The 14688-nt window shown below is 41.0% G+C and overlaps 1 protein-coding gene across 1 annotated transcript in view; it reads left to right on the top strand.

The window, feature by feature from the left end:
* The window catches only part of sipa1l1 (signal-induced proliferation-associated 1 like 1), a 101972-nt gene that overhangs the window by 64819 nt on the left and 22465 nt on the right, over positions 1-14688 (top strand). Inside the window, 6 exon segments of the mRNA XM_037750371.1 lie at positions 1724-1912; positions 3054-3228; positions 5963-6066; positions 6428-6585; positions 13760-13799; positions 13801-14340. Of these exon segments, the coding sequence (XP_037606299.1) occupies positions 1724-1912; positions 3054-3228; positions 5963-6066; positions 6428-6585; positions 13760-13799; positions 13801-14340 (1206 nt within the window).

Raw genomic sequence — 14688 nt, 5'->3', positions numbered from 1 at the left:
TTATTACCAACGCTCAGCTCGCAGTGATCGGAAATCTCGTGTGAATCCCTCCAGGATTCACTGCCATCCCCTCCTATAGACACACAGAGATCTATGTCCTCATTCTGTGAGCTGAACGCCCACCTACCATCTTTGTCAGCCTTCATCTGTGAAGGACTGAGCTGTGCCATTTCACAGCTAAACGAGACTAAAATAGCGCCAAAGGTATTTGAGTGTAGAAGGAAAAGCTCTCGTATTAAAGAGCACCATGAGTAATAGCCCTTCCAATCTCTTGGGATGACGCACAACCTACTATACTGCGTTTTCCACCATTTTCTCCACCTTCTCTTGACTCCCTCTCTCCTCTCTAATTGCTATTTTCAGAACAGGGAGCTGGGCAGGTATAGATATATATGTGTGTGTGACTGTGTGTCATTGTGGGAGTGAGTGGGATGCACTGATGTTGAAGTCTCCAGCTGTTGTCCTCTCTTCATTGAGAGCAGCACTTCTCTTCCGTTTGTTTAAACCTCAGGGTGTTGGCACCAACCTTTTGACCTACCGAACACTATGTGAAGACACATATAAGTGATTCTTAAGAGCCGCGGGACCACTACGGATATCCAGCTGTGTTTATTTGTTCATGATGGATATTTCAGGTCCTGGTCCTTCTACAGTCCTCTTGATTTATTCATGGATGTCCTCTTCGAGTTTGTTTTAGCCTCAAGCCTAAGAGTCACAGTGGAAACTACAGCAGCAAAACCTCCATGTATTATTTTCTCTCGCTTAGCCAGACAGTTTCCCTGCACTAGCAGAGAGCATGGTGTGGAAGAATCAATTTTTAGCCTGCAAAAAAGATTGATTTCATGACCGATCTTGAGCCCATGATGCATTGATGGCCATGATTATCCTTTGAAAAGAGCCCTCTTATGCTGTGAATTAATTTAATTGCACAGTCCCTTAGGTTTCATCACAGGCTTCCTTGCACTTTTCCAAACATAGACTTACTTAAGTGTTGTACTGATGGCTAGTGGAGCAGAAGACAGAGTTAGTTTAACTCTGAGAATATTAAGTGAATGTACAGTGGAATTAGCAGTTTGTGCAGAAACAAATGCTCCTCAAGACCAACAGAGATTTCCCGTGTCTCGTTCGGCTGAGTTCAGTGACGGAGGTTAACTCCGGAGCGAGTAACGTTTTCCACTCCAGCCCAAGCAGGAAAAGTTCACACAGTGGTTTGACCATTCTGGGCTACTGTAGAAACATCGCAGCCGGCTCCGTGAAGAAGACCCGCTCCTTATGTAGATATAAATATGTTTTTATTTTCAGGTGATTATACACTAGAGAAAACATTAATATTATATTCTAATTGTTGCCAATAGATCCCCTTAAATACTACACATAGTTCCTTTAAAGTGTCTCTGTAGCTCACACCAAGATGAAGGTGCAAAAAGTTTAAAAGCTCTTTCACGAAAAACGGTGCAGGTTCGAGGAATGATGCACATCATTTTTCCGCATGACAGGAGGTTGCAGCTACTGATCGTTTTAGGTGTTAGTAGAGATCATGGATAAGGAGGCACTTTGAGTAATATAGCCTTATAAAGAAAAATGCTCAAGCTGAATGAACATTAATTTAATTTTTAAGTCATTTCCACAGTTTCACAGCGAATGGAAAGAACTCAAGAAATCAGTTTTTGTCCTGATCTTTTGCATTTTCTCTCTCCTCTCCCTGTGTTTGTGCCGCCTCCAGCTGAACACCCTGAGGGGCTCCGTCCTGGAAGACGCCGTACCGTCCACATCCAAGCACGGTCTTGCTCGAGGCCTGCCCCTCAAAGAGGTGCTGGAGTACCTGGTGCCTGAGCTCAACGTCCACTGCCTGCGACTGGCGCTCAACACGCCAAAGGTCACCGAGCAGCTGATGAAGCTGGATGAGCAGGGGGTAAGGAGACACAGTGAGGATGTTGAGTCGGGTTGGATGACTTTGATTAATTCATTTGATTGTTCATATTGGAAGAATTATTTTTTTTATGTTTTATTACTGCTATCTATTTAGTAAAAAGACAGTATTGGTCAGACTTCTATGGAGGACGTAACCTGCCAAAATAAAAAATAAATGAATAAATAAATAAATGAATAAATATGTCCTTAAATATAGCAAAAATAATAATTAAAGTAAATGTAGCCATTTATTTTAATTAATTAATTGATAAAATGAGACATAAATTGACATTTCAGGTTTTAATTTGCTTCTTTATTCATTTATCTTTGTATTAATTACCTTATTTATTTACTCTTCTGTTTAATTTTCCATTTAAATTATTTATTTATTTTTATTAAATTTAAATGTATTTTTTTTTTTGCATTTTTTTGCATTTCATATTAAAACAGAAATATCAATTTATGTACCATTTTATCAGTTAATTAATGGCAAAATTAATCCTTTATATTATTTTTGCTACATTTAATGACATTTATTTATATTTATTTATTTATTCATTTATTTTTTTGTCAGATTCCGTCCTCCATAAACCTTAATATTGTCATAATCATTCCTTAAAAAGACGATTCATTCAGCATAATTGACCATTGACATTATCCTGTATTACGTACAGCAAATTATTTTCATTTTGCGTTTTATGTGTAGGTGTTATTTTTCCCAACGGGGCATGTCTCATTGTGAAGACGAATTATTCATTATAATTCATTTTTTTATTTACGCTTAATTTATCCATTCACTCCCACGGACTATTATGTGGGATTTAAGTGGAGAAACTCCCTCACATACACAAACACACACACACACACCTCGACCTTAAGAAGGAGAATAATACAAAACAAGCTCTTTGATACTCATGCTCCCTGATGCAATCATCAAAAGCTGAACCCCTGAAAATGTCAACATGATTTCTCCGGAAAATGGCACCGCGATCACTGCAGTACAACCCAAGGTGCTTATTCTTAAAATGCCAACATGAGTTTTCCCTGAAATGTCAACATGGTTGCTCTGACATGATTTCTCCTTGGTAACATTGGTGTGTGTTCACCCCATTTCATTGCAACGATCACGCTTCTCTCCGTAGTTGAGTTTCCAGCGTAAAGTGGGGGTGATGTACTGCATGGCAGGCCAGAGCGGCGAGGAGGAGATGTACAACAACGAATCAGCTGGTCCCGCCCTGGAGGAGTTCATTCATCTGTTGGGGGAGAGGGTCCGACTCAAAGGCTTCACCAAGTACCGGGCCCAGCTCGACACCAAGAGTATGTACACGCACAGGAATCTCATGTTGTCCTACAAATACATAAAACCTTCAGATGGTGTTACACTGACATGGAAACTAATGCCTAACCCACTGCAGCATGTCAACAAGGTTTGACACACACTATGTAGAAGTTCTCATTGAGTAAATGAGTCTTTTGTTCGGTCGCTCAGAGAGCATTTGACGGATTGTGGAATGCGAGAGGTGACCAACCCCTCTGACATGATGTGTATGATCAATAACTGAACATGCAATTTGATATTCATAGGGACTGATATCAAAAATACCTTTTAGCAGAGGCGGGAGTAAGTCACACATGTGCAAGTCTCAAGCTACTTTGGTCAGAATCAAGCATGTCAAGTCTGCTATAAGTCAAGCAAGTCACAGGTCAAGTCATAAGAAATTCTGATTATCTACCCTAATTTAACCCGTCCCAAAGTAAATGCTGACCATTGAATGTCATAACATTATTTCCATAATTGAAAGTGATGCGTGGCGTCAATAAAAGACCATGGAAATGATTCAATTATAAATGAGCTCACATTTAATATAAAAAACAAAGATAATTTACATTTACATATTCATTGATTTGTTCATATCACATGCATTCAATTCATAAAGCAACAGTTTTTTTATTCTATCTGTAAACTTTGTGTTACCAAACGTAAAATCCCACCACCGCTTCAGGATGCCATTGTAATTGCCTGATAGCCGCGGTTCATCTTCTCACTGTGTGTGCGCCTGTCATTGTGTGTGCTTGCACCCTCTTGAATTGTGTACTCTGGCAATTCTACAATGACAAATAAAACCAAATTTTATTGTTTTTGGACTAGCGCTCTCCACGATAGCTGGCTCGCATCTTGGCCTCTGCTAGTCTGCTATTTTCTGATGTCATCACACTCAAATAAGATTACAAATCCTCGAACAAAGTCCTCAATTTGAATAAAGTGATTCAGTGTTTTAAATAAGTTAGTGTTTTATTTAATAAATCAACTTTCTCTAATGAACATAACTCATTTTGACACTCTGGAGTGTCACCACTGCGCTAGTAGGTTGCCAGGTTTGCACGCATTGCACTCGGAATCACCCTATCATGTTTCAAAAATAAAACGCAACTTCTCAATATCTAGAAATGTTAATATTTAATAAATAATAAGTCAAGCTCTTTCGGGACATCTGTCTCAAGTCAAGTCTCAAGTCATGAATACCAAGTCAAGTCGAGTGTTTTATCAATGTTAGTCTGTTAGTCATGTGACTCGAGTTCCTCACCTCTGCCTTTTAGTGTAATAAGTAAACGTGATATGTATAAATGACCAGTAACAGAAATGTTGTGGAGTGGCAGCGTATCGCAGCAGCAGATAGCATCAGCTTAGCGGTCCAAACTATTTCATGAATTAATAAAAAGTATATAAAGGTGTGTGTTTCTGCGCACCAGCATGGGTGTCACCCTCAGGGGGTCGGAGTACACAGGAACACTCTCTTCTTGGAGAGCATATGGCCTCTGAAGACTCCCTCATAATTGGTGTTATAGACACAGATCTGACTATAAACCAGCTAAGTGAGCCATCCCTTCTTGTGTGCACACCAAATATACACTTCATAATCTACAGCACTACTTATTCAGTCAATGGCGTGCCCTCTCAAATAATCTAAAATCACTTTTAACATCAGGCTTTTCATTAGGATAAGGATTTGCAATGCGAGGAGTAAAATGAAACACTGGACTGAAGTTATTCATGCAAGGACAGTTAAAGCATTTGGCTTTATTTCACTACTTTGCTGTCGGTGTCGGCAAGTCATGTAGCCTTCAAAATGTCTAGTGTTTATGAATAAAGCCCTAGATGTTTAAAAGGCTTTTGAGACTTTCACCCCTCCGTCTGAGTCTGCTTTAATCCCTCTGGCTTTCTTTCAGTGATTCTTCTGTTTCCTCTCTCTGCGCTGCCTTAAAAAACAAAAGTTCCTTTAATTTCAGATATGTGACAGATGGCGTTTGGTGTCAGATTGTCCTCCTCTTCTCTCCTTTGCCCGACCACCCTGCATTCGTACATTGATGTCTGCTTTGATATTTAACTCCATACTATTTTATATCAATTAAGTCATCCCCCACAATGCTGTGAGACACAAACTCCCCGTCACTTCATGCAGGACATGTAATAAACCCTTCAGTAGCCTCTAGTAGATTAAATACAGCCCTGCAAATCACTCCCTATAGGAGGAGTGTAATTAATTGAGGTGATCTAGCTAGGTTAAGTATGCCCTTTAAACACCTTGTGACTGTTTTGTTCTCTGCATAGAGCACGTCGATAGACTGCGGAGGTGGTTATTAACATGCAGTGGCTCTCTTTAGGGCCAGAGTTAAGAGCTCAGGGAACACAGGGACATCTCATCAGCATTTGCAGCAGAGGAGTTCGGGGAACAATAAAGATAATGTTTGGATATACTTGTTCATAGTATGGTAGTTTATAATGGAAATGTTTCAGAGAGAATTAATACATAGTGTATATTTTGAAGAGTTTTCCAGTTGAATGTTGTATGTTAGTGTTCCTGGGCTTCTCCATGTCTGGTAGCAATAGTTTTGTTTTGTTTTTTATTGATTTTGAACATAATACATCACTTTTTCAAAATGGTCTGGTCCCTATATACCCACCCATTGACTCTGAGCCATCGGTGTAGCTATGTTATAACGACCTTATTCCAAAACATGAGAAATTCACATGTAATTGTTTCTTCCTCAGCTGACTCGACGGGCACCCACTCCATGTACACCACCTACAAGGACTATGAGATCATGTTCCATGTGTCGACCATGCTGCCCTACACACCCAACAACAAGCAACAGGTAGGTTAATTAAAGGGCTCTCAGTTACAACACACTGAAGTCTTTATGTCCACGAGCAAGTTGCAGCTATTTATTTATATTAAAATGGTCATCTAGGTCAGACTGTTATAAATAAGTACAGCGTTTACATGATCCTATGATAAGTTCACTCATTTTGCACATGGCTTAGGAAGCAATTGTCTAGATAATGTAATAGATAAAGCACTACAGAACTTATATGTTCACAGTGCAGCGTACATTTAAAGTAGTGGTTGGTTTTGCATTGTTTTTTTGTATTTTCTAGATATATTATTTAATCTAACTCAATTATATAACTCAATATCTAACGCTAGTTTCTCCTGTTGTCTTTGTGCTTTTCCAGTTACTGCGGAAGCGTCACATTGGGAACGATATCGTCACGATCGTGTTCCAGGAACCCGGGGCGCTCCCCTTCACCCCCAAAAACATTCGCTCACACTTCCAGCACGTCTTTGTGGTGGTGCGTGCTCACAACCCATGTTCCGACAACAGCTCCTACAGGTGAGATATACTGTCCTATGTGTATATGTTTTAGTGTTGTATTATCGCCCAACCATTGCAGCTGTTGTATGTTTTATTTTGGCAATGGGTTATCAGATAAATCCTAAAGATTGCTGTTTCTGATGTCCTCTCTGAGCGAGGCGAAGGTCCTGAAATATACATTCGTTGAATATTCTTTCATGTTCTTTCTGTTCTGTTATGAACATGAATAAATACTAATATAATTCATATACTTTACACTCGGCGGCTCACATTACCGCAGTGCTTAACGGTGGCGTCTGTGGTGTGATGAGGTTGATCCAACCTTGCAAAATTAAGCGATGTGGTTCAGAAAACAATTTTTCCAATTTTTTTTCTTGTAAATTTGTGACTTCAATCTCAGAGAATTTCTCATTTTTTTCTCGCAAATTTATGATTTATAATGTCAGAGAATATCCAAGTTATTTCTCCTAAATTTACCACTTTAATCTCAGAGAATATTCAAGTTTTTTTTCATAAATTTACCATTTTAATCTCAGAGAATATCCAAGTTATTTCTCATAAATTTACCATTTTAATCTCAGAGAATTTTAATTTTTTTCTTATAAATTTGTTTGTTTTTTCTCATAAATTTACCACTTTAATCTCAAAGAATATCCTCTTTTTTTCTCATAAATTTGTGAGTTTTTTTGTAAATTTACCACTTTAATCTCAGAAAATATCCAAGTTTTTTTTGAGTATTTTTCTCGGAATATTACCCACCTCCCCCAGCTTCGTAATTTTTATTCTTTTTTTTTTTTTACCTACTAAGGAGTGTGTGTGTATGTGACTGAACAACAGAAAGAAGGTATGCCTATTACCAGAACAATTATTCAGCTGATGGCTTTTGAAATCACTAAACAGCTGAATTTAGTGGTTCATGCTGATTTTCTTTGAGGTGGTAAAATGGAATTAGAAAGACAATTAAACTGTAGATTGTTAGTTTTATGGTAATTTAATCACCAGCACAGTTTAAGAAAAAAAAGAAAAGAAAAAGTTAACTTTATGTATTTTTGTTCAATTGTGATGATACCTTTAAAACATCTGACATTTTTTTGATTAAGTGTTTCTTATCTTTGAATGTTTTCAGTCGGTCGTTGTATAATGTGTCATCTCGTAGTGACGCCGGTGCAGTAGACGCTTTTTGAAAAAGTCTAGATGGATCATTTGTTTCACCTAAAGTATGCACATAACTTTTCTTCATGAATCACTTCCCATCACTGCTGAAACAATAATGCTCTTATCTGTTGCTTCAAATGGTTGCCTTTGCAGTTCCACCACTCCATCACAGAGTAGGCTGTGAGTGTTGAGAGCCCTCTCTGCAGCTCACGATTTATTACCACATTGTCAGAGATGTGTAATATGAAATACAATGTGCCAGCCCGGAGTCATTTTTAAGAAATAGTGAACTTTCTGCGTGTTCAGCTGTGAAGGACATTTCATTCTCTGTTTATTCCTGCCTCTGTCTTGTTATCTAGTTTTCTGTCATTCGCTCTTATCTCGCTCTCTATGACTCTTTCTCCCTCTCCCACTAATGGCTGTTTTAATTGCTGTCTGAGCACATTGTGTGAGGTCTTAATTGTCCCCCATGGGGCTACTTCGTTACTGAGCAACAATACACACACACACACGAACAAAGAGCCCGGCGATGGAGTGAATATAGAGCATAATACTGTTTACACGTGCCTTCTGTGATTCACAAATGTGAATTAAGTTTTCTGAAGTGAAAACTAATTTCCAACACGCACTCTAGAGGTGAAACCTCAGGTTTCACATGTAAATTTCTGATTCATATTCACCATGGGGAATTGACCATGAGTCATAATGTATTAAGTAAGGATGACCTAAATGCTTTGAAGCTTTGGTGTGTATTTTATTGGACATTTACATACATACACAGGGCAGGGGAAATTTAGCGCACTTCATTGTTGTACTATGGCTCTGCTGCTGATTGTTTTTAGAACCACGGCGCCCATTCAAAGGAAATGTGCAAAACTCTGAGGAGCGGCTTGTCAAAGTCCAGCTTAAAGGTTAGCCCACATTAAGCGAACCTGAGCTGAAGTAGTTGCTAACTTCAGGGCTTATCCCTTAAGTAAACAGACTATGCCAAGCAAGTCACGGGAACTCTGGCTCGGGTCTTGAGGAGTTGTAGCATTTATTCACCAATAACCTAAACTGTACACACACTGCACTGCTACGCTCACGGCTATAACGTTTCTACTCACCGACAGTCTGTCACACACACGCTCCCTCGCTCTCTCGGTCGGTCTCCATCTCTCAACAGCTCACCGACACTCGCTAACGTTAAGCACACAACCTACGAGGCGAGCACACTTGCGGAAACCTTGCATGGCACGTCTGTGTCACCGTTTCCGTCCAAGTTGACCTCCTTCCAACAGAGCCCAGTGATAAAATTGTTAAATCATATTTTAGTTGCTTTTTGTGACTCACTTGTGGCGGACTTTGTGATAAATATGTATCGTTGTCCAAAGATAATAATATTATATCATATTTGTCATATTCTTATCATATAATGCCACGCTCATATAATGAAGTATTGGGGTCTGCAGTCCACATCGTTTTTGATATGAGCTCTAGATGTATTTAGGTTGAAAAGTTTTAGAATACAAATGGATCCAATGTCAACTAAGATGGTAGTTAGCATATGATTAATCAGTGTTACGATTAAAAGGGGTTTATTGGAGAAGTTTTCTCCCCTGTAAGGGCCCCAAAAAGTTTGAGAACCCCTGCCTTATAGGAATGTATTGGCATTGCGTCATTGTAAACAAACATTCAGCACATGTTGAAATGTAAACGTTAAGATATCATTTCCAGCAATGCAATAATTCACAGATGAATGCTTGCATATGCTCATTCAAATAGATGCCAATGCAGTTCTTTGTCTCCCCATAGATACATCATCGCAGTTGTGAGTCTATTACTAGACTAGACAAACAAGCATCACATAGTATGAGGTAGTAGTGACACTGAACGTGACTCCCAGACAGTGAACACGTTTTGTGTGGTGTGAAACATTACTCACTTCCTTACACAGGTTGATTTTAGTCCCGATTATTCATTTTTTTTATTATGACAGTTTCATGTGACGTCTTTGGGGTACACATTCATCTTCTCTGTGCAGTCTGCTGCACATTACAAGTGGCAGAAAATAGAAAACACTCGTATATCTCTTTGAAATCAATGGACCATTTTCTGCCGTGTTAGAATAACCTATACACTATGCATTTTCATAATTCATCCCCCGATCTGTTAACCTCTTTTCCGATGTCTAGAACACATCACTGCATGTGTCCGCATGGTTTCTGCTTTGAGGACTAGTTGTCACAACACAAGCAGACAAAAACATGTTATATGTGCCTCCCCCACATCCACACACATCCATACAGTACACCTCTTAGCCACCCACTCCAATAGGTATTGACATGTTCTTTTCTTGCCCTGCCTCAGTGGGCAGCAGGTCGTGGATACTGGAAGAGCAGAGCTGCCCACACACTGGATATTTATAAGACCACAAATCACTGAAACCGCAGGAATGTGCTCTTTCATTCCTGCTGCCAAACGTCCTGCCATGAGGATCACACAGCAGCCACACAGCCCAGCAATCCCCATCGCACTACATTCTCCGTCCTTTTCCCTCTCTCTCTCTCTCCTCACCCTCTTTTCTCATTCAATCTCTCTTTTTTTGTCATTCAGTTTTTTAATGCTCTCTCTGTCTTGTTCTCTGGCTTTCACACCTCTACCCCCTCCTCTCTCTCTCTCTCTCTCTCTCTCTCTCTCTATCACTTCCCTCTGTCCTGCATGAGTCACAGGTCGCTGGTTGACTGACTCACAGGTGTTTGAGATCAGTACAAGTGCTTTTAGAGCTCCGGTGTAATGTATTGAGTGATGTTTGTAGTGATGGGGAAGAATACGAACAAAAGGTCACATTTTATTTTAACCATTTGTTCAGCCTGCTTATAACCACTTCAGCGTCTCCTCTCTGAAATACCCTGCATGATTCATGTGTCATCTGCAGAATAGCAGGCGGACATTGCCTGGAGACTATGTCACTTACTTTGTATCGGCTGTCAGTTTAAAAATAAAGATTTAATATGCTAGTATGCTGCAAGGTGAAAGCTAGTTAAAAGGACAATTCATGGTTATTTTCCATCTGGGCTTTGTTTTGTTGACATTTTCAAAAATTTCATATAAGATACTTGATGTATACTCCTAAGCACTGACACACTGACAGTGTGCTGCCTTCCAGTGCAATTCAACCAGACCGGTGTAGGTAAGGTGAACCTGAAAGCACCTCTTTCGCAGCACATTAACACTCATTGCGTGCTGCAATGACACCAGCTGACATCTGATTTTCAAATTATCAGTAGTGTGAAACTTGGGTGCAGTATATTGCCATATTAAGTTGCTTTTTAAACCTGCATTAGCAGTTTTTTTTGGACACTTGGGCTCAGTGGAAAAAACTGTAAACACAACACTGACATATTATCACTTTTTAAGTAGATGCATATTTAAGACTTGTCTGTCTTGACTTGAGACATGACTCGGGACTTGCTTGTCTTGACTCGGGACTTGCCTGTCTTTACTCGAGACTTGTCTGTCTTGACTTGAGACTTGTCTGTCTTGACTTGAGACATGACTCGGGACTTGCCTGTCTTGACTTGGGATTTGTCTGTCTTGACTTGGGACTTGACTCAGGACTTGCCTGTCTTGACTCGGGACTTGTCTATTTTGACTTGAGACATGACTCGGGACTTGCCTGTCTTGACTTGAGATTTGACTCGGGACTTGCCTGTCTTGACTTGGGACTTAATTCAGGACTTGTCAGTCTTGAGTCTGGATGTGCCTGTCTTGACTTTGGACTTGACCCGGGACTTGCCTGTCTTAACTCAAGACTGGCTGGTCTTAACTCGGGACTTGTCTGTCTTAACTCGGGACTTGCCTATCTTGACTTGAGACTTGACTTTGCGCTTGTCTGACTTAACTCTGTCTTGACTCGGCACTTGCCTGTCTTGACTTGGGACTTGACTCAGGACTTTCCTGTCTTGACGTGGGACTTGAATGCAAAGACTTGAAACTTACTTGTGACTTGGTCCCACCTCTGCCGTTCACTCTCTAAGGCAATCTTTACCATTAAAAAAAACATTTCCTCTGTTACGTCTCTCTGTCACAAACGAGGAAAGGTGGGGAATGAGGTGTCAACGAATTTGACGTCAGTGTAATTGAACACCCCACGTCTCCGGTGAGGATAGGGTGTCTCCGAGGTATGTTTAGAAATATGTGGGTGACGTTTTGACTTTAGTTGCTTATTAGACAAAGCGATTAATCCCTGTGTCAACATGTGTGCTGATGCATATCAGCAGGGGGGGGGCGTGTGGGTTGAGGGAACCGACTTCCGGTGTTACTCTCGTCAGCTGGTAATTATCACCTAAGAGACGATCTGTGATTGAGCTCATTTGGTCACGACGAGGTTGAGACCAGGTGACACATGTAGGCTACAGACATTGTGCTTTTTTTTTTTTGGTCAAATAGAAGGCCATTTCAGGGCACTGCTAACCTTTTTTGTCAACAGATCAGGTTGTAAGTCTGTTTGTCTTGCATAACAGAAAAATGATGTTTTTTCCAGTAAGCTGTCCCACACAGTCCTCCTTTTCTCAGCCACGTTTTCCTTTTCCCTCACTGTGGGGTTTTCTGGGGCTTTGGGCAGGAGATTTGGAATAGTACTCTCCCCTCATCCTCCTCCTCCTCCTCCTCGTCCTCGACTCTCCTTCCTCTCCACGGCTGCTCGGCTGAGTTCCTGACATACCAGACAGGGCAAACAGCCTGAGATGGCCATTCCAGGGGCTTAATCAAAGGAAAAAGGAGGGGGTTGGAGAAGGGAGGTGGAGAGCAGGGGAAACAGGGAGGTAAAGGACATGAGAATGAAGTATGTGCTGCAGTATTAGGGAAAGGCAAATATGTTCCACACAATAGCAAATGTCTTAATACTTATTATGTGCAGCATTTAGACCAGTGGACAACCTCCGGGTCTGAAAAGTGAAGCCAATGCTGAAGTGCCTTAAACTTGTATTCTTTCTAACAGCCAGCAGGGGGCGACTCCTCTGGTTGCAAAAAGAAGTTTGATTGTTTAGAAGTCTATGAGAAAATGAGCCTACTTCTCACTTGATTTATTACCTCAGTAAACATTGTAAACATGAGTTTATGGTCTCAATCGCTAGTTTCAAGTCTTCTTCAATACAGCATGATGTTCATTTAGTAAATTATGGTCCCATTTAGAGTCAAATAGACCATAAAGCAGGGGATGCTTTAGGGCGTGGCGACCTTGTGATTGAGAGGTCGCTACCACGGCGTTGTCCGGTCTGGGAGTTGTCCGTGTTTTCGTCTTAGAACTTTAACCCTTTCACAGTGTGGTTTCAGCTCATGAAAAATAATTATAACAACTTTAGTCGCATAATAAATGTCTTATTCAGTGTTCGGTTGTACTTAGCTCCACCCTCTCGTCTCACTTTTGGTTGCAAAAAAACAAGATGCGATGGCCGAAACGCCAAACTCAAGGCTTAAAAACGGCAGTCCACAAACCAATGGGTGATGTCACAGTGACTAAATCCACTTCTTATATAAAGTCTATGATTTAGACAGATGAAGATAGCAGTAGACAACTCATTTGAAGCAGATATACAAAAAGAAATATAAATCAAAAAGATTATTTTTGCAAGACGGCGGAGTCTGGAGCTCGGTCTGTTGCCTTTTCCACTTTTAAATTCACTCTCAATGTTTTTGTTTTTGTCCTGACAGATCAAGAATTGTGCCTTTTATGTCCCTATACTTGAGTGAGCAGACAGCGTGAGGCTTTATACCAAACATAAACTCTGTTGCTGAATCTGGCAGCATATTTTTTTTTATCTTAATGCCATAAATACTTGCTTGGATGTGATGTGACATTCTGAGTAGATTTACTGTGTAATAAAACAATTAATCTAAGCCACAGAATTTATGATGTTGGAACAAAATACCCGCCCTAAATTGTCCAGATTGTTGGTCAATACTGGAACAACATCATTTATTAACCATCAATTCTTCTCTTCTCTCCTCCCATGTTTCCTTCTTTCTCCTCTTGCCTCCTTTCCTCTCCCTGTAGTGTGGCTGTCACTCGCTCCAAAGACGTGCCCTCGTTCGGCCCCCCCTATCCCAGAAGGCGTGACCTTTCCCAAGTCCTCTGTGTTCCGGGACTTCCTGCTGGCCAAGGTCATCAACGCAGAAAATGCTGCCCACAAGTCAAACAAGTTCCGCGCCATGGCCACCCGAACACGCCAGGAGTACCTGCGCGACCTGGCCGAGCGCCACACCACCAGCACGCCCATCGACCCTTCCGGAAAGTTTCCGTTCATCTCGCTGGCCCACAAGAAGAAAGAGAAGAGCCGGCCGTACGCCGGGGCGGAGCTGCGCAGCCTGGGGGGGGTGACCTGGCTGGTCCACGTCGAGGATCACGGGACCGGAGGGGAACTGGAGGCCCTTCTGGCAATCTCCAACGACTTCCTCATCCTGTTGGACCAGGACGCCAAGGCCGTGGTGTTTAACTGTGCCACCAAGGATGTGATCGGCTGGACGGCGAGCAGCCCGGCGTCTTTGCGGATTTTCTACGAGCGGGGAGAAAGCGCGTCTCTGAGGAGTGTCAGTAATAACACTGAGGATTTCAAGGAGGTGGTCAAACGTCTAGAGGTTAGAAGACACGCACACCAACACATTACATATGTGATAAGACTGATGGTTGTTATTGTTTGTAATAGAGTTCAACAGTGACAGTGTATAACAGTGTATAAAGAGTTGTAGGCATGGAACCAAGCCAACCAGCTACAAGATGAATTGTGACCATAAAACATTTGATTCGGAGCAAAAAAAAAGTTGGAAAACTGAAAAAGAGGCAAAGGTACAAGACTGTATACATAATGAGTGAGTGAAATAACTACTCATCTCATAAACCATTGAAAATGGCAACTCGCCGCCTCTGGAAAGGAAGACAGATTCAGTAACTGCATGGCTTATTTCTCGCCTGTTGTCATAATGTAA

The sequence above is a fragment of the Sebastes umbrosus genome, chromosome 18 (assembly GCF_015220745.1).
Source record: "Sebastes umbrosus isolate fSebUmb1 chromosome 18, fSebUmb1.pri, whole genome shotgun sequence".
Taxonomy (NCBI): Eukaryota; Metazoa; Chordata; class Actinopteri; order Perciformes; family Sebastidae; genus Sebastes; species Sebastes umbrosus.
Note: the sequence above shows the minus strand (reverse complement) of the source record. Positions and strands in the feature narration are given on the sequence as shown.